Source organism: Phialemonium atrogriseum (genome assembly GCF_030411735.1).
Source record: "Phialemonium atrogriseum strain 8032-3 unplaced genomic scaffold QBC33scaffold_3, whole genome shotgun sequence".
Lineage (NCBI taxonomy): Eukaryota > Fungi > Ascomycota > Sordariomycetes > Cephalothecales > Cephalothecaceae > Phialemonium > Phialemonium atrogriseum.
In genome coordinates this window covers 1,186,062-1,210,533 of record NW_026848140.1, presented here as the reverse complement: position 1 = coordinate 1,210,533, position 24,472 = coordinate 1,186,062, and the positions used below count along the sequence as shown (strand labels likewise).

At 54.9% G+C, this 24,472-nt stretch overlaps 8 protein-coding genes across 8 annotated transcripts; 5 read left to right on the top strand and 3 right to left on the bottom strand.

Annotated features, from left to right (window-relative positions):
• Positions 1-393: 393 nt before the first annotated feature.
• On the top strand, positions 394-3,658 carry QBC33DRAFT_527001 (armadillo-type protein). Its single transcript, XM_060426945.1, has 7 exons — positions 394-700; positions 759-896; positions 953-1,063; positions 1,121-1,267; positions 1,326-1,699; positions 1,761-2,055; positions 2,112-3,658. The coding sequence occupies exons 1-7, from the start codon at positions 578-580 to the stop codon at positions 3,351-3,353; spliced, it is 2,430 nt and encodes an 809-aa protein (XP_060287359.1). The 5' UTR covers positions 394-577; the 3' UTR covers positions 3,354-3,658.
• Positions 3,326-5,170, bottom strand: QBC33DRAFT_526999 (WD40-repeat-containing domain protein). Its single transcript, XM_060426944.1, has 4 exons — positions 4,920-5,170; positions 4,840-4,861; positions 4,279-4,774; positions 3,326-4,175 (listed from the first exon to the last, which is right to left on the bottom strand). The coding sequence occupies exons 1-4, from the start codon at positions 4,939-4,941 to the stop codon at positions 3,759-3,761; spliced, it is 957 nt and encodes a 318-aa protein (XP_060287358.1). The 5' UTR covers positions 4,942-5,170; the 3' UTR covers positions 3,326-3,758.
• Positions 5,171-10,943: 5,773 nt separating this feature from the next.
• QBC33DRAFT_445247 (uncharacterized protein) lies at positions 10,944-13,095 on the top strand (the record flags this gene model as incomplete). The annotated part of the gene is made up of 4 exons (XM_060424315.1): positions 10,944-11,028; positions 11,084-11,166; positions 11,225-11,320; positions 11,383-13,095. The coding sequence occupies 4 exons, from the start codon at positions 10,944-10,946 to the stop codon at positions 13,093-13,095; spliced, it is 1,977 nt and encodes a 658-aa protein (XP_060287357.1).
• Positions 13,096-13,304: 209 nt separating this feature from the next.
• QBC33DRAFT_233815 (uncharacterized protein) lies at positions 13,305-14,589 on the top strand. Its single transcript, XM_060422858.1, has 2 exons — positions 13,305-13,926; positions 14,013-14,589. The coding sequence occupies exons 1-2, from the start codon at positions 13,513-13,515 to the stop codon at positions 14,418-14,420; spliced, it is 822 nt and encodes a 273-aa protein (XP_060287356.1). The 5' UTR covers positions 13,305-13,512; the 3' UTR covers positions 14,421-14,589.
• Positions 14,433-16,101, bottom strand: QBC33DRAFT_526982 (Pex19-domain-containing protein). The gene is made up of 4 exons (XM_060426943.1): positions 15,659-16,101; positions 15,405-15,601; positions 14,792-15,352; positions 14,433-14,729 (listed from the first exon to the last, which is right to left on the bottom strand). Exons 1-4 carry the CDS (start codon positions 15,789-15,791, stop codon positions 14,631-14,633), a joined length of 990 nt encoding a protein of 329 aa, XP_060287355.1. The 5' UTR covers positions 15,792-16,101; the 3' UTR covers positions 14,433-14,630.
• Positions 16,102-16,287: 186 nt separating this feature from the next.
• On the top strand, positions 16,288-17,737 carry QBC33DRAFT_526977 (sumo conjugating enzyme). The gene is made up of 4 exons (XM_060426942.1): positions 16,288-16,703; positions 16,785-16,945; positions 17,027-17,050; positions 17,135-17,737. The coding sequence occupies exons 1-4, from the start codon at positions 16,669-16,671 to the stop codon at positions 17,386-17,388; spliced, it is 474 nt and encodes a 157-aa protein (XP_060287354.1). The 5' UTR covers positions 16,288-16,668; the 3' UTR covers positions 17,389-17,737.
• Positions 17,738-18,587: 850 nt separating this feature from the next.
• On the top strand, positions 18,588-22,957 carry QBC33DRAFT_444709 (uncharacterized protein; the record flags this gene model as incomplete). The annotated part of the gene is made up of 12 exons (XM_060424286.1): positions 18,588-18,613; positions 18,767-18,817; positions 18,885-18,910; positions 19,000-19,026; positions 19,093-19,124; positions 19,182-19,334; positions 19,396-20,675; positions 20,737-20,845; positions 21,718-21,828; positions 22,194-22,679; positions 22,746-22,865; positions 22,928-22,957. The coding sequence occupies 12 exons, from the start codon at positions 18,588-18,590 to the stop codon at positions 22,955-22,957; spliced, it is 2,451 nt and encodes an 816-aa protein (XP_060287353.1).
• Positions 22,958-23,237: 280 nt separating this feature from the next.
• Positions 23,238-24,428, bottom strand: QBC33DRAFT_566588 (uncharacterized protein). Its single transcript, XM_060430461.1, has 2 exons — positions 24,116-24,428; positions 23,238-24,010 (listed from the first exon to the last, which is right to left on the bottom strand). Exons 1-2 carry the CDS (start codon positions 24,298-24,300, stop codon positions 23,320-23,322), a joined length of 876 nt encoding a protein of 291 aa, XP_060287352.1. The 5' UTR covers positions 24,301-24,428; the 3' UTR covers positions 23,238-23,319.
• Between the last annotated feature and the right edge of the window lie 44 nt (positions 24,429-24,472).

Genomic DNA, 24,472 nt, shown 5'->3' with positions numbered 1-24,472 from the left:
TCGGAAGTTCGTCCAGTCCAGCTCGCCCAGTCACCTAGTCCGCGCCTCGCTACCCTGACCATGGAGCAGCAGGTGGAGAATAGTCATCCGCCCGATTCCTCTAGCTCACAGAGAGGAAGAAATTGAGGCGCGAGGTGTTCCTAAGTCGGTCTGGAGGACTTTGTGTGGGGTGCGCAACAGACATGTATGTTCATGCCCGCATGCAATGGCCTGGCGGGATAGACGGGAATGAGGAAGATGGAGGAGGGAGATGTTCCGGCGACGGGAGAACTCAAAAAAACATTATAGAGGTACTCAAGTACCCCAAAACGCGCCTGCTAGCATCTGCCACCGCCGCCAAAACAACCGGCAGAATTCCCCCCACATTCTCTCCGCCTACCTAACGTAGTTAGTGTGCTGTTGTTGCCTGGGACCTGCAACGTAGGAACAGGTTGTCAGCGATAAAGACGATAACACAATTAATTACCCAACTCCTCCCTCCTGAGTCTCGAGGCGCGAGTTCGAAAGTCGAGGCCCAGCCCCAGCCCCAGCCCAGTTCCGCCCAGTTGCCCACACACCACTGACCGCCTCAGTCTCGATGGACTTCCTCAAGTCAGCTGTTGCTTCCGCCATTGCCAAGGGCCCGCCCTTCCCCTACACCTTCGGCGACAAGGTAGACCTCGACCCCTCCATCTGGACACTTTACAATGGGACAAGGCGAGTGAGTTCTTTCGGTGCCCTGATTTTCCATGGCCTGCCCTGTTGACATCCGGGAACAGGAAGATGGCTCCAACTGCAGCATCTTTTCCTTCGACATCACCGCCAACAAGTCTGTGCTGCCGCTTGCTAAGAATGCGGTGAAGAAGCTGCGTACCATACGGCACCCTGGTGTCATCAAGGTGTTGGATACCGTAGAGGTGCGACTCGAGCCAGCTGCTTCCCACCTGTCAGATTGCTAATACCTTGCGCGAAGACCGATACCTATATCTACATCGCAACTGAGCGTGTCGTCCCGCTGCGGTGGCACGTTAAACGAAAGAGCCTAAGCCCGGAGGCTACCAAATGGGGCCTACACAGTATAGCGGTAGGCCTTCTTCGCCTTGCAAGCTCCTGGAAATCTGCCTATTGACTTATTGCAAAGAGCACCGTCAAATTCATAAATGACGAGGCGTCATCGATCCATGGCAACCTGAAAGTTGCCTCAGTCTATACGTCTGAAAGCGGAGAGTGGAAGCTTGGCGGTTTTGAGGTTCTCAGCAACGTCAAGGATGACGATGCTGTTATATATGTATGCTTCCTCAACGCTGGATATCAAGTGCTTGCTTGTTATGCTGACTTGAGACAAGACTTATGGCAGCTTGGTACCCGACTCCGGACGCTACACACCTCCCGAGCTAGCTCGGTCAGGCTGGGATGCGATAAAGAAGAACCCACACTCGGCAGTCGACTCCTTCGATCTCGGGATATTGGTCTTTGAGGTTTTCAACGGCAGCTACGCCGGAGTTGACCAGGCGGGTCAAACAAAGGGAATCCCTCCCAGCATGCATTCCAGCTATAAACGGCTTGTCAATGCAAACCCAAAAGCTCGACTCAGCGTTGGCCACTTTCTAGAACAGGGAAGGCGAAGTGGCGCCTTCTTCGACACTCCTCTCATCAAATTAACCGACGGCATTGATAACCTCGGCGTTAAATCAGATGAAGAGCGAGAGGCCTTCCTCGAGTGAGTCAGGTGCTCCAGATGTTCCATATTTTGAGGGCTACCTAGATGCTAACTGTCCAAGGGACCTGGAACAACTCACCGATGACTTCCCTGAGGATTTCTTCAAGATGAAGGTCTTGCCGGAGCTTCTCAAAGCCGTAGAGTTCGGGGGTGGGGGACCAAAAGCATTCGGCCTGGTCATGAAGATTTCGGTAAAGCTCTCGAATGAGGATTTCGAGACCAAAGTCACACCTGTGGTCATCCGGCTCTTCGGCAACCCGGATCGCGCAATAAGAGTGTGCCTTCTAGACAGCTTGCCTCTCATGATCGATAGACTTCCACAGAAGGTGGTCAATGACAAGGTCTTCCCGCAAATGGTAACTAGCCTTGAAGACCCCTCTCCATGCGGCAGTGCTAACGGGTTCGCCCCTAGGTCACCGGGTTCACAGACGTAGCACCCGTGGTTCGAGAACAAACGCTGAAATCAGTGCTCACGCTGATAGCTAAACTCTCAGATCGGACCATCAACGGAGAGTTGCTGAAATATCTAGCCAGGACTGCCAACGACGAGCAGCCGGGAATTCGAACAAACACGACCATCTGTCTCGGCAAGATCGCCAAGTACCTTGGGACCTCGAGTAGGGCGAAAGTCCTCATTGCCGCTTTTACGAGATCGCTCAGGGATCCTTTCGTTCACGCCCGTAATGCGGCGCTGTTGGCCCTGGCTGTGACTGGCGACTACTTCTCGGAGGAGGATTGCGCAGGCCGTATCCTTCCGTCAATATGCCCGTTGCTTATCGACAAAGAAAAGTTGATTCGTGACCAGGCTAGCAAGACCTTGGATGTCTATCTGCAAAAGGTAAGAAAAGCAACGGCAAGCATGCCTGATACCGTCCTACCGCCACAGAACCCAGCGGAGAACTCGGGCCCGAGGATGGGCTCTCCCCAGCCGAATGGATCCTCATCATCAGCCTCGTGGGCCGGATGGGCTATTTCTTCCTTCACCAACAAGCTCTCCACTGCAGCGGGCGAGATCGAACCGTCTGCAAACAGCACCAAGAAGCCGGTCCCGGCATTGACCTCCTCCGCATCGGCTCTCCACCGCCAAGCTCTGAAGTCACCTCCCCGCGAGGCCCCCTTATCACGATCATCCTCGACCGGGAACGCAGCCGAGTCCTTCTTCCCGGATCCCGACCCGGCCGCCGACGACGACGGCGACGCGTGGGGCGACATGGACGATGCCGACGACTTCTTCGACACCCCCGCCGACCCGGCGCAGTCACCGTCGTCCTCCACGGCGACCCTTCCCAAGCGCGACGCCGCCGCCGCCGGGGCGAGCAGCAGGGCCGTAAGTGGGGCCAGCTCAGCAGCGGCGGCAGCCTCGGCGACGCCGTTCGACGACGGCGCGGAGCCCGACTTCGCCGGCTGGCTGGCGGCGCAGGCGCAGAAGAAGGCCGGGCCCGGCGGCGGCGGGAGGCCGCTGCCCAAGGGCCTGACCAAGGCGGCGGGCCCCGGCGGCGGTAAGCCCGTCGCGGCAGCGAGCGCGGCCAAGAGGCCCGGGGCCTTGGGTGCGGGTACGGCTCGGGCGGCGACCGCGAGACCCGCGCCGAAGAAGATCGACATGAAGCCGAAGGAGACGGGCAACGACGACGATGGCTGGGGGGATGGCTGGTGACACGGTGGCGGGAGTGTGGAAGGAGAAAAAGACCAGGGGGGCGGCGAAAGTGCATGCTTAGCACGGCGTTTTTTTGGGTTTCAAAGGGGCGGATACATCCATATTAACAGCCCTGAGAGTACGACTGGATACTGGTATCCCATAGTCATAATTATTAGCCTGCGTGAAATGCAAGGCTCTACCAAAAAAACCAACTTGGGTCGTCCCACCGTGAAAAGTCATCAAGGCCCTAATCCATGAATTCGAGAGTATAATAATACAATTTACGGGGGAAGCCGGTTAGCCCCCGCCCTATGCCCAGAAACTCCATGCTCTTCCATTGGACATGACCTTGCGCCGGCCTTACTCTGCCTTCTCAGCCTCATTTTGAAGCCCATCTGAACGAGACAGGGGAATACTTCGAGCCTATCTCGACTCCGAGTAGTCGTTCAGGGCGACGCACACGGCGCCGCGGTGGTGGCCGTTGTACTGCCTGATGATCTGCTGGCTCTGCAGCTCCCACAGGCGGGCGTAGTGGTCGGAGCAGGCGGTGACCAGGTAGGCGCTGTCGGCGCTGAAGGCGCAGTCCCACACCCAGCGCTGGTGGCCGGTCAGGGTGGCCTCGAGGGGGAAGGGCTTGGGCTCGCTGTCGGCCGGCGCGGGCTCGAGGTCCCGCACCTCCCAGATCTTGGCGGTGTGGTCCGCGCTGCACGTCGCCAGCTTCTTGACGTCGGGCGACAGGAGGATGCGGGTGATGTACTCCTTGTGCGCGTTGAAGTGCGTCACGGGGAGGAGCTGGGTGCGATCGTAGGTTTGGATCAGTTTCCAGACGAATACGTTGCCCTAGAAGGAGAGGGAGGGGTCAGTATATGTAGTATGTAGTATGTAGTAGGTAGTAGTGGCGGGAGAAAGCAGGCTCAGCTTGATGGAGGGAAACCCGACATACAACATTGTTTGCGGCACAGAGCAATGTTCCGTCACTGGCGACTGTTACGCTGGACACAGAGACATCGTCCTCTGGGATGAGCTGGTGAGAGCATGTGTTTTCGGCAAGGTCCCATATGCGAATGCTGCCCGCTCGATCGCAGCTGATGATCTCGCCTTGGTTTGGGTGTATGACAACATCGTTGGCGGGGGAGCCATGGTTGTAGCTTCTCTGGATCGTACCGGTTCTGGTCTCCCAGATCTTCACTGTGCCATCCTCGGAGCTTGTAACCATCCACTTCCCTTCGCAGTGGAAAGCGACCCCCGTGACATTGCCTGTGTGGCCTTCAAAGACAAGGATCGCGGCCGGGTTGGTGGAGCGTATATCGAATAGCTTCACAGTGTGGTGGCCTGCCGCGGCAAGGAAACGTTTGTCGGGGGATATGCATAGTCGATTGACCTGAGAGTCGGGATGCTGGATTGTGCGGGAACAGATCCCTGAAAGGGCCTCCCAGAACCTGGCGCAAACCGAGTCAGCTTATGAGAACCTTACGAGAACCGGGGGTGAGCGACAGTTGCGCACCTTATCGTATGGTCATAGCCAGCTATTGAGATGCAAGTTAGCCATGCCAGCGAGGTCGCAACAATCATAAGAGCTTTTACCCGTGCATAGGATGACAGACATGGTGTCAACTGTCAAGAGCCTAGGCCCATTGTCTGGGCCAAATTCTTGTTGTGGAGGGGGTGCTGAGCAAAGGGCAGTCTTTGTACTGTACTAATCTCTCAAGTATTTGGCAGTAGGTGCAAGGGTTAGGGTAAGGCCAAAATAACAGCTGGAAGCACTAATTTAAGTACTCGCACCGGCGGTGGTTTGGTTTGGTTTGGCGGAGAGCTGATATCTCGCGAGGCTCAAGCTGCATTGCGGGGCAGGTGGAACCCAGAGTGGAAGCTACAACTAAAATACAGTACCTACATGCATATGTAATTATGCAGCTGTCAGGCATGTATCAAAACAGATAGAATACTGTAAAGGGAATGCCGATCGATGGGTTAATGCATAACAATCCAACTACAGATACCTGTTTTCTAAGTAGGTTCATTTACCTCCATGCCAGCTAACAGACGAATCTAATCATCTGAAGGCCTTCCTGCTGCGGCGAAGCCAGGGCCAGGAAGCAAAGATGGTATGTAGCACATTCCACCACTAACGCGATGATCACCAGTTCTGGCGCCCAGTTTTCACGGAGCACCATGGGCTCATCACTTATTACAGGTCTGGATGACCTGCAAGACGGTGAAGAAACGTTGTGATTGAGCTATACCTGAAGTCATCAAATTGGGCGTGTCTTGAACACGTCGTACAACGCCAGAAACGAGAGTTCCGTCATAAGCCACAAGAACCCACAATGTCTTGGGAAATTCAGGGGCTCAGAAACCAAGGCACCGGTTCTGTACCACCACCGCACGAGGGGCTTGTTTCTCGGGTTCGTCCAACGTGCAACTGCTTCCGCAGATGCTCTCATCAGGTTCATATCCTCCTATTGGTGCTACAATAAAGTCTCGGGCGTTCTGTTGTGCCTAATTCTCCTCGCTCAAGACAAGAAGTCAGGTGCTCTTACACGAGAATGGCTCGCAATCAACCTCCAAGGCGAGCAAGTGCTGCATCTATTTTGCCATGTGACCAGAGTAGGTCGACTGATCTCCGGCGCCGGGACCGGGACCGGCGCCGGAACGTGGTCGCGGCGGCGACGGGGTAGAAAATTGGGGGCGTTGGATGTAGGTGAACATGGTTCCGTGGCAGTTGCTGCACTGATCTTTCCTGTTTCCAATCAGTACTCTTGTATCTGACAACCAGGTTATTCCTTACGTTCTCATGCTGCACTTCCCACATTCTTTTACTATCAGACCGCTATCACTCAGAGACCCAGTCTTGGGTACCCTTGATTCCATGCTTGGTACTCAAACTCTAGAGCGAAAAATAAGATGAAACAAGTGTCTTGAGAACGGAGGTGCTGAAGGCAGGGGCGTCGGGCTATTTGTTGTCGAACGGCTGTCCGGATGGAGCTTTGGGCAAGTCTGAGCTCCAAGAAGGGATACTTGGTTTATATATATAACGTCGTGAGATACTCACGTTGTCCAGGGCTTCCTTCATTCCACTGCCAAATGGATACACAGGTTCACCGCCTCCCAGCTTTTGAGATACCAGTTTCGAAATTTGACACTCACGGTTTTTGATCAGAGTATCACAACGGGGGTTTGTGGGAGGCGATCGAGTGATCATGATGAAGCCTCAGGGCGAGTTGTTTTACCATTCGACGAACACAGGACGTGGGTATTGAGAAATATTCCTCGCTCCTGCGCCAAAAATCCATGGCAGGCAGAATCAGCTGGCTATCCATGTAACCACAGCGGCAGCCCAGCCAACGCCTAGCCCCTGGTGAATGCTAGCCATTGTTGTCATCGTTGGTCGAGCCGAAGGCAACTTCCGAGTGTTTTAGTCGCCTTGCCCTAACAGTAATGGGGCGTCACCCTGGCCGTCCAACGCTCGTGTGCTTTGCCATATGCGTCGTCCAGGAACAGGAGCGCATAATCCGCGGCGCTGCAGCCACCCGCGCCTGTGGCTGCCATTGGATAATCCCTGTCTACGTCAGTCGTTTAGCTGCGAAACTTGGGAAACTCACCGACGGGTGACGGCATGTCAGCTTTGCATGATCCCACAACCCCCACTCTCGAGGTTGCGTCGAGTCCGGCTGGACTCCACGTTCTACCATGTTCAGATCCCGATTTCTGCGACTCTTCTTGGAAAGATTCAGGGGCATAGGATGAGCGATCATCCAATAGATTGAACGCCTTTTATTTCGTTGTACTCGAGAAGGAAATCTTCATTTATTCGGAACTGGACAGGCTTGTCAAAACGGAACTGGGGAAGCACCCGGGTGAACAACGTGGTCAATTGTCGCCTTGCCAGACCAGAGATCTTCCAAGAGGATAACGATCGAACGACGTCCCATAGCTACATACTTCTCAAGCTATAGTTACACTCAGCCTACCCATGTCGGCATAACGCTTTCCGCTGCTAGGCCTGTGTGATCCGGCTACTCGGCTTCCCTCTACTTATGTCACACCCTTTCAGAAGTCTCTTGATCTAAGACACCGGCCAATAGTTCTTGGCCAACAAACAAGCGACGGGCCAGTTTCTTGACAAATCAGTCGCCTATGCTTTCTCCCCGTCGCCACTGGTCATCACCGCGCGGCAACCCTCCTGCGAAGCAGTGTTACCCATGCTAGGTAGTGCTACCTTGTCAAGGGCGCCTCCACCGCACACCCCCCATGCCATGGCGCTGCGTCTTGAACGCTGGACTTGCGGTCAAGACCCAGAGATAGACACCACCTTTCCAAAATCCTGTCAGCAGACAACTCTCCTGGTGTTGACCGACATTTCACTCTACACAACAGTTTCCTGGCTGGGATGTTGGGTCCAACTTGAACCGACTTTGGTTGGATTCCTAACTCAGGGAGAATCTGCCGACCGAAAAGGCGCCGAGCAAGATCGATTGCCATCGAAACTGTGGCGATATCTGGCCCAACAGTGGGTACCCCGGAATCGCTGTTGGCGTGGGAGCACCAGGCTCTTGGCCAATCTTTCACCGATCGATAGATGCCTAGGGGCCTGTCAAATGAGTGAGCATAATGCCATGTGTAGCCATAGGTTCTCGGTTGGAAACGTATGTGGTAGATGAGAAATACAGGCTTCGGCTGGGCACAGAAGAGAGTGCACCAGACATGCAACGAGGTCTTGTTCCAATGGAGCCATCAAACCTTAGGCTTTGAGTCTCTCACCAAGCCTTGGCCGAGCAGAATCCCGCCGGGCTCATGGTGTACCGGTTCTTACCTCCTCCTTGATCAAGCGTAGCTCGGGGTGCAAGGGGATGCTGTTCCAAAAATCCAGGGAAGCCCCTTTTTGGAGTACAGATTCTTCAAGTCGGCCTGCAACCAGAGGAAGCAAGACAGCCTAAGACCAAATGAACCTGTTCTTATTTAATTTCCACACTTCATGTATCGACCTTCTCTTCTTGAGCTGCACTTTATCTGAGGCCTCGTTTAAATGAGGTTTGCCGATCCTGGATATGGTAGACAATATGAGTGGTAAGATGGCAGAGCCTTCATAAGTCCATGCTCTGAGACGAATTACAAAGCGCACAAAATTCCATTTCCGTTTCCAGGGCTGAGCTCCTACGACTCTAGGGCTGAGCAAAAGCTAACAAGGCCACGTCGACAATCTCGTGGCATGGTTGCACATGCGCAGGATTCGTCCTTCCGATCAGGCACGCAGGCGTGTCCATCTTTCACTATACTCTCCCGCTCATCATCCTAGGTTCGTACTCTGATTTGTGGTTCAGAGAGCGACAGCAACACATTCCCACGGAGAGGGATGGGATAACGCCTCACCGAGCTAATGGCAGAAGATGAACTATTGTCCTTCACCAAAATTTGCTTAGGAGAGCCCGCGTACAAAGGAGAGCTAGAACCACTAGAGTACTTTAATAATAACGCTTTAATATCCACTTACACTAGTTGGACCATATACAAACTCCTCAAGCTCCTCATACGCCTTCTCGAGATCATCGTTGACAATGATGATATCATGAACGCCCGGCGTGTCGGCGTACTCAAGCTCGACTCTAGCCTGGGCCAACCTTTTCTGGATGTCCTCCTCCTTCTCTGTGCCCCGGCTCCTAAGCCGGGCCTCGAGCCCCTCGAAACTCGGCGGCTTGATAAAGACGTAGCGCGCATCGATGCCGGAGTTTGCCTTCATCTGCTTGATGCTTTGCATCTCGATATCCAACACGACCACCGCCCCCTTTGCCGTCTGGTCTGCAATGGTCTGCTTGCTGGTGCCATAGTAGTGGCCACCGGTGGTAGTAAAAGAGGAAACAATGCGCGTAAAAGTGGTGAAACCTTGATTGGGAAGAGCCGCACAGACTGAAGTCTCATCGCACAAGATGGTTGATCAACCCTAATATCTGCAACCACCTCTCTCTCGGTTTTCCCACAAGGCATGTAAATAAAAAACTCTAGGAATTGACCTCAATTTCAGGCACACGCTCCCTCCCTTTTCTTTCCTCGCCCTACCTAAAAAACAATAGCAGATGGCGACCCTGAGTGGAAATGTAGGGTACGCAACCAACTTCCCCCCCCCCCCCCCCCCTTTTCTTTCAGTTGTTTACGATGGGTTATGAATACCAGGTAACGTCAATTTCATAAGTCTCTTTTCTATTTATTTGTATCTTGCCATTGAACTCTCAGCCTCAGGATCACACTAGAATATGTTGTCCAACACCATCAAAGTGAGAGGGAAGTTTCTCTCCCTAACTAGTAGTTTGGTCTCGAAGGGCAAGTAGTAATTGGCATGACAAGGCGTCTCTCTCTTTCTTGCGTAGAGTTCTTGGAAGATGTGTTGTGGAACTGCCTTCTTCAAAGACAACCTCTTGGGGTATCCTGAGATGCAACCCAAATAGGACCCCCTAATCGTGATATTCCGGGTGGGCTTCATTGATGAACCGGTATTGAAAATGATGAAAATAATTCAACGAGAAATATGGGATTTAGCCATTGGATCCTGACATAACAAGCTCGACCGCAGACGGAAATGTTACCTGCAGACTAAAGTTTCTCGGAGAGGTCGCCTACACTAACTATCAACAATTAGACGTGGGTAAAAAGTACACGAAGATCCCCGCCAGTTGACCCACTCAGAGATGAATGTAGTCAGGCCTGCTTTTGGCAGTAAAATGGGCTCTTCCTGCATAACCGAAGAAGAGCTACAGGGGCACGGAATCAGGGATACTCAGCCGCCCTCTCACGCGCGAGAATTCCTTCCATTCCTTTCTTTTCTAGTACGCTTCAATATGTAGCCCCAATGGGGATCTAACCTATGATAGCAAAAAAACCTCAAATAGAACTGTTATAGATCTGTCAGATCTCACTTTACCCCGAGTCAAGGAAGAGCTGATTGTATAAGAGAGAGAGAGAGATAGCCAGTTATATGTACGCCACAGAGGTTGCTTATTGATTGGGCTTCGCGCTCTGCCCTGACTTGCCGCAACCCGACCCCTGTCCGCTTTGACCCATATTGATTGGAAATCCACACCCTTGGCAGTGTAAGCCGCATATGCCGGGGCCTAATATGGTTGCATTTGAATCCTTCAGGAATCAGGGGCTGCGCCGCAATGTTATAGCGCGACTAGGGTGACACGTTAGCCGCCCAACTCTTTCAAGGATATTAAGATAAGATCAGAGCCTCATGTTTCTCTGGACGCTCTGTTGGTCCTTGTCTCTCACGCCTACCATCGCCAAAGCCCGAACATGGCTACAGAACCACCTATTTATGACTATGGGTCAGCACAGTACCACCACGGTTATGGTGTAATCCAGAATGAGCACAATGAGAATCACGCCCACCAGAACCACCACGGTTATGGTGTAGTCCAGAATGAGCAGAATGAGGATGGCATACATGCCCACCAGAACTACTACGGTTATGGTGTGACCCAGAATGAGCAGAACGAGGATGGCATACATACCCGCCAGAACCACCACGTTCCGGATCATGACGAGCCCAAGGGTCCCTTGGCCACGTCGACCGATCTTGGGTCTTACCAAGCTATCAGCTGGCCTGGTGGCCCCATGGCCCTTCGTGAATCCATCATCTTCAATGTCTTGAACGGTGTCTTGGATACGCTCCTCATCCTGGTTACTCTCGCCTTTCTCGGTGCGCATACATTGAGTGGAGCAAGTTACCCTGCAATCAGCTAATACGGGCAAAGGTCTGGCCATCATGGCGATGCGCCTCGAGGATACTTCGACTGAGACATCGTTGGGATCTCGCTTTGAGGAGGCAATGAAGCTTGTAAGCCTTCCAAGAGCCTAGCCGACGGGAAGACGCGCTCATGCTAACGACGAGGAAGGCGCCGACCATCTACCCCCTTTTGTTTGCAGCAATTATCGGGCGAGCTCTAAAAGGGATTGGGCGCTTTCGAGCAGAGCGTGGCTCGCAAATCTCGGTGAGATCATCCGCGGCCCCCCGATGCTGGGGGAAGACTCGTTGCTGACGGAGAGGCCTTAGACTCTTTGGCCCTTGTTCAACAATAAGACCATGTTCGACGCCGTTATCAGCCAATGGCAGCTGGGACAAGTCAGCGTCGTCGCATCGGGTCTCGTTATCTTGTGGGCCTTGTCACCGCTCGGCGGCCAAGCGGCGTTGCGGCTGGTATACCGGACCAACTTGACCAGTATCGCGACCCAGGATCTCAGATACCTCGATACTGGTACTCTGGGGAACGTGTACGCATTCCAGGCCGTGATGGCGGAGAATGACGTCGAAAAGGACGCTGCAGGGATCCCGAGTACCATGCCGACTCTGTACGAAGCCGCCTTGATGCAAGCCGCAACCATCAAGCGAGGGCCGGTGGACAACTGGGGAAATATAAAGATACCGCGCGTGGACCAGTTGAACTCGTCTATGGCCGACCCAGACGGCTGGATCGATATCGGCAACGAGACCTCGGTAGAGTCGTATTATTCTCTCCTCGGCCTGCCCATCGTCAACCTTCCCACCGAAGGCGTCGCCGAGTTCACCGTCGAGTCCGTCTATGTCGCGCTCGCGGCTGCATCACACCGATCGTTTGGCCCGCCTCGTATCAATAACGTGACCAACAGACTGTTCGCCGGCTTGGAAATCACCTGCCCAGACTGTATCAACCGATTCCAAAACTCGCGTACTAGCGAAAACAACACGATAATGCAGACTCGACAGAGGATGCTCTGGGGCCCTCCGTATCCCCAGCCCGACGCCGCAGAGTTGGCAGATGTGGCGAACTCGGGAGCCCGCTCCATCCGATTCGACTCTGGCACGACCGGCGAGGGGTCGTCTTTGACCGGCATGTCTACAGTGATGTGCACGGTGACCCAGCACTTTGTCGAGGCAGACATACGCTGCGTCTTTGGGAGTTGCAGAGCAGAACGGGTCCGAGTCTCAACCACAGACCATCGGCACCCCAACATAACGACCTTCGACTGGTGGGGTACCTCTGCTCTGGACATGATCTCGGTCCTAAGCAGTTCGTACTCGTCGACAGTGTCGAGTTCCTCCGACCTGTTTATGAACGACAGCAACAGCAGTCCCACAAAACCAGCCTTCCAAACCCCTCTCAAGAGCATGGTAAACATAAGCTTGGCGGATCCGCAAATCTTTGCAGACCGCGCGACGATGCTCCTCAACACGGCCCTCCAAATCTTCATGGCGCCCTCGGGCTTCACGGGGGACTTGCCGAAATCCGACATGTCAGTCTACGGACTCCCCCATATCCCCGCAGACGGAGTCATCGTAGGGTCAGAGGCTATCAACCACGATTCTTCGGTCCCGAACGACATTGGGATGCTGGTCCAGACGAGCAACAAGATGGCGCCATTCGTCGCAGCCAACACCACTGCAAAGGTGACGACCTTCAATGAGGTATACAAGCCGGACCGCGCGTGGGTCGCTGTGCTGATCCTCTCGTCAACCGTGCTCCTCATCACCGGGGTCTCAGGGATGTTCCTGGGCAGTCGAACGCGAGCCCCGGACGTCTTCGACCCCCTGATGGGCCTGACATACAACAATCCTCACCTCAACGTCCCCGGACATGCCAGCACCCTGAGTGGCAGTGAGAGAGCGAGGCTGCTCTCTGGTGTGACGGTCCGCCTAGGAGACGTCCGGCCTTGCGATGGGGTCGGCAAAATCAGCCTTGGACAGAAAGCAGATGTCCAGCAGTTGAGCAAAGGGAGGCTATATGAATGATGGCTGAATGGGAAAGCAATATGTTCCACTATAATATACCCGCCTTGTTTGCCATGGCGTTGTAGGCATGACCAGTTTATATGCCCAGGTAGCAATTGTTGAATTTCTGACTGCAAGTACCTGGTTGTAATCCATCCAACCTAGGTACTTAGGCTAGGTGCATAGGTACCTAGGCAGGTACTATGCCATTGGACAGACCCACATGAACGTTCAAGGGTCTGGGTCGGGGACCCACCACATTAATAAGTAGCGCGTCTCAGTCCCGCCAAAAGCGCGTCTCGCCCGCCACGAACGCCGACTCATACAACGACTCGTAAAACGACTCGACACGACTCCTATCTACCTACATCCAGAGTCCAAGAACCTCGAATATCCGCTCAAGGCACCACACCCTGCGCGTCCCTTTCACAACCGGCCATGTCCGTCATAATGCAAGCCCCCATCTTCTCATTCGGCGGCAGCAGCAGCAGCAGCAGCAGCGATGCCCGCCGCCGCCCATCCCATCGCCCAGCCGTGTCCTCGCCGCTCTCCTCGTCTCCCATCCGCGCTCCCTCCTACTCCCCGCCGCCGTCGGCGGGCCCGCTCTCGCCGCGCGAACCCAACGGCCTGCCCAGGAGCCAGCAGCAGCAGCAGCAGCAGCACTCGGACACGCAGTCGTCCCCGATCCCGGCGCCGCCGTCCAAGTTCCGGTTCGCGACCCGGACGCCGCGGCCGAACCCCGTGGTGCGGAGGCGCGAGGACGCGCAGGAGAGCAGGCGCCGGCTGTTCATGCGGGACGTGCGGCAGAGGGCGGACGACAAGAAGTGGGAGCGGAGGGGGGGTGAGCAGGAGGTTCGTCGTCCCCCCACATTTACACGCCCCGACCGATGTCGGGTTCTTGTTGAGCTAGCTGACTGACTGATTAACGCCGCGAGTAGTTGCTCAAGCTGGAGTGGTGGCGTCTCAACAGGGAGATGCAGGAGGCCAAGGAGGAGGAACTGGCGCGGTTCGGCACCGACGAGGACATCGAGGAGGCGGCGCGACTTCAGGAGGAGATGGCCGATGCCGTCTTCTCCTCTGGCGGTGACGGAGACGACGACATGATGATCGATGACATCGCTCGGGCGGAAGAGGCGGAGCTTGAGGCCCTGCTCTCGTCCATGCCCCACACGCCGCCGTCAAGCAATCAAATGGTGGACCCAAGGACGGATTCGCCGTCTTTCTCAGACGACGACGATTACGACTCCCTGTTCATGGATTTTGCTGCACAAGAAGACCCGCTGCAAAATCCACACTATAAAAGAGGCCGGGAGATGGCTTGCTCACAAGATATGGATATGTCTTGAGATTTGCTGAAGCTTAGGATTGTGTATCAAGCATTGCATTGGCCTCAAATCTGGCTGGAGTTCAGGTATCATGGGACACGGCGTTGGGGGATTCAGGGGTGCTTTGACGCAATGGAAATTCCATGTATAATCTTTAGAATTCGCGAGGTATCTGAGATTCAGAGCTGGACAAGGGTCTCCAGCAAACCAAGCACCAACCCAAATGGCCCTTCATTGCGGGTTACATGATTCATCTGGGGAATTGAATGCCTCTTGTGCAGAAGGCATGTCCCCGACTAGATCTGCTGGTGGAGAGCCAGCAGCTTGCATCTTAAAAGTGTATGTGTTAGCAAGCTTGCTCAGCGACCAGATAACGGGATCAGTTTGCTTACCTTCTGCATCCTATCGACGATATACTCTCGATAGGCGGCATTTTCATCTGTGTAGTCTGGCTCCTCAAACTTGGCGACGATTTCTCTAACAAAGCCCTGCTGTTCTTCGTATCGCTTCAGGTCCTCTTTTGAGGTTTTATCCTTGTTCTTTTCCAGCCAGTCCGGGAACTTGTCGTCCAGCTCCTTCATAGGCTCATAGAGGATTTCCTTGTTAGTGAGCTGCTCCATCATCCCCAAGAGCATCTTGGAAAGCTCCTCGTCGTTGCCTTCGCCCTCGAGATCGCCGGCCTGCATCTGCTTAAGGAGCTCTGCCACAAAGTCATCCGAGCCCTCTGCAGTGGCGGCAGCGGTGGCCTGCTCGCCAGAGTTCTGCATCCGCTCCATTGTGCGGCGGATGGTATCCTGGAAAGAGGCATCTGTGGCCGCCGCTTCCGCTGCTTGAGCACTGCTGGAAGCCCCTGCTGGCGAAGCTGGCGCCGAATCAGTGGCTGGGGCAGCGGCCGCGGCCGCAGCCCCGTCCAGTTCTTTGAAAATGCTCTCGAACTGTGCTTTCATCTCCGTCTGCATTTCTATCAGCTCATGAGAATAATCACTCTATCTCTGGGAGGCTAACCGAGTTTTCTATTTCGCCTAGAAGATCGGCCATTCCAGCTTGGAGTTGCTTTGCGAAGTCATCATCGGACAGAATGTCGTCCATACTCGGCATCTTCACTCCCTCTGCGGCACCGGCTACAGTTGGCTGGCTAGGCTCCGACAGTACTTCTGTTTTCTTCTCATCGAGTTTCACAGTTGAGAACTCGTCAAGCATATCTGAATAGGCTGTTAGATCTCTAAGTCTACCTATGAGACAACATCAGGGGTACATGCCGTCCAAATCATCAAGGTCGTCTTCATCCGGGTCAGGCACATCGGCAAAGTCTTCCACTGGCACCTGGTTCTGCTTCTCCGGAGAGTCATCCTTTCTCTCTTGGCTGACGTCGCCAGCCTTTGTGTCTGTCATGACGAACTCCAGGTGGACATAAAAGGTCTTGTGGCAAAGGAATCGAAGAGAACCCCACGTCTGAAGGTGATGTAAAAAGACCAGAGAAAGGTCTAGTGCGGCGCCAAAAAGGAGATATCGAAAAGGAAATGTTGTGGCCTCGGATTGCAGTTGCTTTCTCAAGCACGGGTAAGCAATGCAGTAGTAAGAGGGCGTTGAGAGGGAAATGGAGCTGGAAGCATGTGCGATTTGGAGCTTGCCCCTCCACAACTACACACAGCGCTGGGCTAAGGGGAATAATTTCCTTTTCAGTGTAGCTCTTGAAGGCGCCTTCTACTTTGCTGACAAGTTGTTGTCTACGGATGAACTACTAGGTACTTAGGTAAGCTGCCTACTTCTATCTGAGATATTCAATAAATTAAGAGATTGTCATTTCTTTGGCCTGTGAGAACCATCACAGCTTCCTTCATTCTGCTTCCATCTTGTCCTTAGGTAAGCTGACATCCGAGGCCCATCGCTTAGGTATGTAGGGAGATACCTAGGTAGCACTAACATCCATGCCGAACTACCAACATGCCGAGCTACCACAGTGCCCCAAGTCACAGCCATCTAGGCCACCCAAGCCAGGCAGCTGCCCGCCTGTTTAAGGCCTGAAGAAAAGCGGCGTCAAAATTCCCGATTCGCCTCATCCATTTGGTATCCCACCTTCCCAGTGCTTCCATCGCCATTCCCTCAAGTCCCCCCTACGGTTCTCCATCCACCCCGCTTATCTGCAGGGTGTGCATAGACCTATCGCTGTTCACTGCTCAGCGCCATCCCCAGTCAACGCCCTGAATCCGGATCTCCAACTTTAGGGATTCTACCTCGCATCGGCGACTGGCAGAGCTCTACATCAACCATGGCTCTGTGTCAGAACCGTCTTCAGGAGGAGCGGTAAGAGATAACCCGGCTGTGGATTTTGCTTCGCCATCTCGCCTGTCAAACGGCCTGACTGACGCGTCTCTTGACCTGCAGCAAGCAATGGCGGAAGGATCATCCTTTCGGCTTCTATGCGAAACCCCAGCGCACCCCTCAAGGGGTCCTCGATCTCAAGATATGGGAGTGTGGTATTCCGGGCAAAGATAAGACAATCTGGGCAGGTGGACTGTTCAAGATGACGATGACTTTCCCTGACGGTGCGCCCTCCCCTTTCTCCGTCTCCTCTGCGCGCACTATGAGGACCCAGTTTGCTGATCGAAGTTGTCACTATCATGCAGAATATCCCACGAAGCCCCCCAAGTGTGAGTCCGCCTCCAACTCCGCCTCCACGCCCGCGAGAGATTCTTGCGCCGCTGGCTGCTGGGCTGGACTAACAACCCCCGTAGGCAAATTTGTCCCCCCGCTCTTCCATCCGAACGTCTACCCTTCGGGGACCGTGTGTCTATCCATTCTCAACGAAGAGGAGGCCTGGAAGCCGGCTATTACCATCAAGCAAATCCTGCTCGGCGTACAGGACCTACTCAACGACCCAAACCCCGAGTCGCCGGCGCAGGCCGAGGCATACAACCTCTTCAAGAAAGACCGGGCCGAGTACGAAAAGCGCATCAAGCGCGTTGTGCGCGAGAATCCTGCACCATAGAGGGCATTGCCGTCGGGGAGTTTGAAGTGAAGGGCGGTTTGGCACACTAGGCATTGACGATCTGGTTATGAAGGCACTGGAGTTCATGGAATACCAAAGACGGTTCTTGCTTTATTCGGAGTTAAATGGCCGGGGACGGCTCATAGCTCGGCGTGCCATGCGAGGAGCCATACGAAAGGTCTGGTAATGCTGCAATCTACAGAAAGATTTGCTTGGGATCCATCCTGGGTCCATAATCCTGGGTTCCCTATTACCACCACTACCACCACGGAGGGCAGGCAGGACAACGTGATCCGGTCTTGCCGCTTGCATCGTTCCATTCCAACCCCGCTGAGGAAATTATAGAAGGATGTGTGACTTGCAACGAGATGTTGGTCCAAGAGAGGGTCCCCACGCCAGAAGCCACAGACTGAATGCACCCCGCGCTTGATGCCTGCCCCTGATGCCCTGCGTAGCCCCCTCCTTACTTACCTCCATCGATAAGCCGTATTCTGTGTCTCCCCCGCAATTAGATAGCGGTGGGAGTGGAAATCCCGCGCTGCATCATGATTACGGCTCTGGTCCCCCCAATGATGTTTCTTCTATTACGCCTCCCCTTCCCAGGGTCTCTTCGTAAATGCAAGGACTCGCCTCACGTGGATTCGGGTTCGCGGGACGAAGGCAAAGCGTGGCCGCCTCCCAAATCTAGATCTCTTATCAGCCCGGTTTAGGTAATATGGAGCCCCAAATACCACCCTCCCAGCCAATAGATGGGATATCCGACATCGGCCATAGGATGTGACTCCCGCGAGACGACAGGACCCAGGGGCAGGGCTAGCTAGCCTAGACACACGCCTCTTTAGCTTAACAAAATTCATTCCGCTGCTTGTTTGAGGAAAGGGTATGTGTCATTCTGGTATACCTGTAGACACTATCTAACCTTAGGTGGCAGAATTCGGGACTGCAAACAATTTTGCGGACTTGTGACTCTTTGACTATTTTCTTCCTCCGTCCCTCCAATATCTCCAAAGTCCCTCCTCCCTCATTCACCCTTCTTGCTCAAGCATCACCGGTTCCTGTGCTTTACACGCTCCGATACGTGGTTCTAAGTTTAAAGTTCCCTAACCTCGGCGCCGACTGGCTGTAGGATCCGCATCTCAACACCAGAAACTCCTCGAGTCCCAAGAAGTTCTACCCGCTACGGAAGATACACATTCACAATGTGTGGCATATTCGCCTGTCACTGGTGAGTGTCTTCGATTTTTTAAAAAATATTCCTGCCTTTTGCCACGGTATCAAGAATGCGATCGCGGATGTGTTAATCTTTTTTGGAGGGGCAACTTGACTCTCTGCCCCGCCATTGCCCCTCGCCAATTGAACTTCAGCTAAATCCAAGCAGTCATCCAGACGTCAAAAAGTTCAAGCCGACTGCTCTTCGGCTCTCGAAGGCGTATGTGATCCCCTCAATCGAACCCCAAATCCTCCATGGAACAGCTCAATTGACTCGGATCTTGCAGAATTCGGCATAGGGGACCTGACTGGAGTGAGCATCTACATCCACATCTGAGTCATGCGACACAACATAGCAAACAAGCGGCGCCTCCTTTGCTGACCATATCTACCAATAACTAGGCGGGAGTGTCATCTCTAACAACACGAGTATGTGATGGACTCGGATTGCGAACCCTGCTTCTCATGTCAAGGGGGCTAACCTTATCCTCGCAGTACTTTGCCATGAACGACTCAGCATCGTCGGCGTCGGTATGTTGCTTTCAGCAATCTTCCATGCCTTGACCTGGTTAACTTACAACGAGACAGAGAGCGGAGCTCAGCCACTCACCAATGCTGATGAGAGCATTATCCTCGCCGTCAATGGCGAGATTTACAACCACCGTCTGATCCGGAAGGGCCTGACGAACCCCTACCACTTCAAGACCACGTCGGATTGTGAAGTCATCATCCCCCTGGTAAGTCCCGCTGCCCAGCAATCAGCCCCAGTGGGAGCTAGTATGCTGATGATCGCCGCAGTATATGCAGTATGGTATCGATGCGCCAAAATACCTCGACGGCATGTTCTCCTTCGTCCTCTACGACAAGAACCTCGATCGCACCATCGCCGCCAGAGACCCTATCGGCATCACCACCTTCTACCAAGGTTGGTCGTCCAAGGAACCCGGCACTGTGTACTTTGCCTCCGAGCTCAAATCCCTGCACCCGGTCTGCGATAAGATCGAGGCTTTCCCCCCGGGCCACATCTTCGACAGCAAGACCAACGAGAGGACACGGTACTTTGAACCCTCGTGGTGGGATGGTTCGAAGACTCCCGACACCCCCCTGGACTTGAAGCTCCTCCGCGAGACCTTGGAGAGATCTGTTCGGAAACGATTGATGGCCGAGGTCCCTTACGGTGTTCTGTTGTCCGGTGGCCTCGACTCGAGTCTGGTCGCCTCGATTGCGCAGCGGGAAACCCTGCGGCTCCGGAAATTGGCGGAAGCTGCCGGCGAGGACGCAGAGCAGAAGCCCGAAGAGCAGGACCGTGGCGAAGGCCTAGTGGGTATCGATGATGACAACCAGCTGTCGACCATGACCTTCCTCCCACAGCTCAACTCGTTCTCGATCGGTCTCCCCGGGTCTCCCGACAACAAGGCCGCTCTCGAGGTTGCCAAGTTCCTCGGCACTAAGCACCACGTCATGACTTTCACTATCGAGGATGGTCTCAACGCATTGTCGGATGTCATCTACCACCTGGAGACGTACGACGTCACGACCATCCGTGCTTCGACGCCCATGTACCTCCTTTCGCGGAAGATCAAGGCCATGGGCATCAAGATGGTCCTGAGTGGCGAGGGTAGCGACGAGATTTTCGGCGGCTACTTGTACTTCCACAACGCACCCGACAGGGCAGAATTCCACGACGAGTGCGTCCGCCGAGTCAAGAACCTACATCTTGCCGACTGTCTTCGGGCCAACAAGTCCACTTCCGCCTGGGGCTTGGAGGCACGTGTTCCCTTCTTGGATAAGCGATTCCTCGAGGTCGCCATGGACATTGACCCGAAGGAGAAGATGATCACCAAGGAGCGGATCGAGAAGTACATCCTGCGCAAGGCCTTCGACACGTCCGACGACCCAGACGCCGAGCCGTACCTGCCGGAGAAGATTCTGTGGCGGCAGAAGGAGCAGTTCTCAGATGGCGTCGGCTATGGCTGGATCGATTCCCTGAAGGACCACGCCGAGATCCACGTCACTGATGAAATGATGAAGAACCCGAAGCCCGAGTGGGGCAGTGATATCCCCGACACCAAGGAAGCGTCAGTTGAAGCATCTTGCCTGAATGCATTTTTTGGGCGCGATTGCTAACCCTCCGAATAGGTACTGGTACCGCTGCATGTTTGACGAACACTTCCCGCCGTCATGCGCTTCGACGGTCATGAGGTGGACGCCCAAGTGGTCCGCGCAGACAGACCCCAGTGGCAGGTATGTTTTTTGTCATGTTCTCCCGCAACATGTAGATTAGGTTACTGACTGGCTGCTCAGAGCGATTTCCATCCACCAGGCCAAGTACGAGGACGCGTGAGGAGGGATTCGCACAGGTACCTAGCATTTCTCATGCATTTCCGGCTATCTCGTCATGCCGGGGGCGTCCAGAGGGATCAAGAGGGCAGCGATGGGATAGACAGCGAAGTTGGAATGGAAATTTGGATGCAACTGTTTGGTACATATATATATCATATATGGAGACTTCTTATAAATCAGATTGAGTCGTAGAACTTCAGCCATTGATCTCAAAATTATCAAGGCTTGGGTAGATTTGTTGGGGCTGATCCTGGATCTTTGACCGCTGAAATTGCTCGAGGGCATCGTGACTTTCAAATTGAGCTGTAGGCCGGTGGTACTTAGGTACTTACCCACCTAGGTAGTGGAGACAGGCCCAACATTACTGGAGTCCCGTCGGCATGGTGAAGTTGAGTGCATCCATTCGGGGTCCACTGTCCAGCCCGTGGCTCCAGCCTACCAATCAACAGAATTCGCAACACCTTTTCGATCTGTTACTCTTCGGCAGCGCATTGACCCCCTCCCTCATTTCCAACATAACCCGAAGACTCCAACCGACAACCTCCTCTTGCGGCTCCCCCATCAGTTGTAACTCTATAATCATCCCATCTTCCTACCTCCTTTACTCAATCCCACTGTCATCATGTCTGTCCCGGCCTTTGCGGATATTGCCAAGTCGGCAAATGACGTACGTTTAAGGATCCAATTCTCGAGAGCTTGCGAGCTTTTCCCGCAATTCACTCCTATTTCGCGACGTGTCGAGACTCACAATTACTGCCTCTCTAGCTCCTCAACAAGGATTTTTACCACCTGTCTGCCGGAACCCTCGAGGTCAAGAGCAACACCCCCAACAATGTTGCATTCAAGGTGACCGGCAAGAGCAGCCACGACAAGGTCACCAGCGGAGCGGTAAGTTTTTGCCCTTCCCTGCCGAGACACCATCCCCGGTGCTCGGCCCAATGACATCGGCGATGCCTCGAGAGCCTTGAAGCTAATCTGCTCCGTCAATGGTATAGATCGAGGGAAAATACTCGGAGAAGCCATTGGGTAGAGACCCCGTCACCACTTCAGCTGCTTTGTCCCCCACAGCCCCCAAGCGCCCGCGTGTTTCGCGACGTGCTTCCAAAAATTCCATCAACCCACCGCAACTGCATCTGTCTCGAATCGGGGGCTCCCTTTCCAATGGAGACCCCCTGGAGTTCAGGGCGCTGCTGGTCCCCGGCTATGTGCAACTGCTAATGCTTTACCATCGAACAGGCTTGACGCTCACTCAGACCTGGAACACTGCCAACGCTCTGGAGAGCAAGCTTGAGCTGGCCGACAGCCTGGCCAAGGGCCTGAAGGCCGAGGGTATCTTCTCCTTCCTGCCCGCCGCCCAGGCTCGCGGTGCCAAGTTCAACTTGCACTTCAAGCAGCCCAACTTCCACGGTCGCGCCTTCTTCGACCTGCTCAAGGGCCCCACCGCCAACGTCGACGCCGTCATCGGCCACGAGGGCTTCCTCGCCGGCGCCAGCGCCGGCTACGATGTCCAGCAGGGCAAGGTGACCGGCTACAGCGCCGCCGTCGGCTACCTCGCCCCCACCTACACCGCTGCCGTCACTGCCACCGACAACCTCAGCGTCTTCGCTGCCAGCTACTACCACAAGGTCAACAGCCAGGTCGAGGCTGGCGCCAAGGCCACCTGGAACTCCAAGAGCGGAAGCACCGTCGGCCTCGAGGTTGCCAGCAAGTACCGCCTGGACCCCGTCTCCTTCGTCAAGGTTTGTTCATCCACCCCCTTTGGCGCTCTACTCTAGACAAGACTGACACGAGGGCGCGATACACAGGGCAAGATCAACGACCGTGGTGTCGCCGCCGTTGCCTACAACGTCCTCCTCCGTGAGGGTGTCACCTTCGGCATTGGCGCTTCCTTCGACACCCAGAAGCTCGACCAGGCCACCCACAAGGTAAGTCTCGAGGCCGTTGAACCACGAAAAATGTTGTGGACAGTAGCTAAACCAAAACACAGGTCGGCACCAGCTTCACCTTCGAGTCCTAAGATGCGTAGGCGAGCCGCGATTCCCCGAATCTTGGCCTGGAACGGATCCATTTTAGGTCAATAACCCATGGAGCTTTTAGTCACGCTGTAATAATTCTTTCGAATTTCGCATTCGGGTGGCGCTTGTCTGGAGTGTAGATTAGACCTTAGCCTGTGATTGTGAATACGAACCGATTGCAAAAACCACTCAGAGTAGTTGGTGATGTGTTATTTGTAGATTAGTGCTGCATCCTGAACGCCAGCCATGTCTTCTTCTGATCCACTCATGTACATGTACAAGGACAGAAAATGTGATTCATGTATATCTGTTCAAAGGTAAGGTAGATAGCTAGGTACATAAGATAGATGCTACAAGCAGGCTCCTACGCCGCCCTTTTCCTCTCCCCGCCAATCTTACCGGCGGGGGGCCCGGCGCCTCTCCCCTTCTGCCAACCCCCAAACGCAAGGAACGGGAAAAACACGGCCGCGACGATGGCGCCGCTGACGAGGAAGAACCCGGCGGCGATGCCCGTGTCGGGCCCGATGGTCATCCCCCGCCCCGCCATCCTCCTCGCCCGCCTCTCGTCGACCCTCCGCTGCGTCCGCTCGTGCGCCTCCCGGTCAAAGTGCGGCACCTCCTCCCGGCGGCCGTACGGGTCCTGCCCGGGTCCCATGCCGCCCACTCCCCCTCCCCCGCCGGCGCCGGCGCCGCCGGTGCTCTCCTCGTGCGCGGCCCGCCGCTTCGCCCCCTGCGCGCCCCAGCCGCCCGACCGGAAGAAGCTGGGCGGCGGGCCCGTGAAGGTGCCGCGGCGGCGGCTGAGGCCGCTGGCGGGGCGGCCGCCGGCCGGGCTGGTGCCGGCGCCGGCGCCGGCGGTGTTGCTGTGGTAGGAGCCCCGGTGCCGGTGGTTGTGGCCGCCGGGGGCCCGGCGCATGACGTCGCGGTCGTAGTGGGCGCGCTTGTCGGCGTGGCCGAGGACCGAGTAGGCTTCGCTTATGCGCATGAAGCGGCGGCCCGCGTGGGGGTCGGAGGGGTTGTGGTCTGGGTGGTGGGATTTGGAGAGGGCGTAGAAGGATCTGGGGACGGGAAGCAGGGGAGTTGGTTAGTTAAAGGGCGAAGGGTAGGTAGGGTTGATTGTAGTTGCGGTCGTGGGGGGCGGCGTTGGGCCGTGAGGTGCTCACCTCTTGATATCCGTGTGCGAGGCATCTGGGTGGACGTTCAATGTCTCGTAGTGGTTATTGTGATCGACGTCATCGCGGAGGCTGCGAGAGCCGTGAAACCATCTTCGGGAAGTCCATGATGGACACGATGGGAGGTCACAACGCACAATGAGAGTCGCGCGGATTGGGGCGTAGCGGAATGGCATGCCTCATCTCGAGAGCTGGTCGACGCTGCGACCATAGGTCTTATGAGGGTTATGGAAACTGAATTTACTTCTTATCCCTGGTTGTTTCTAGAGGTCATCTTTCGCAGGATGACGCCGATGCAGGAGGTTGGCGGACCTGCAGCCTGTGTGGCTTGGCGGCATGGTGCGCCAC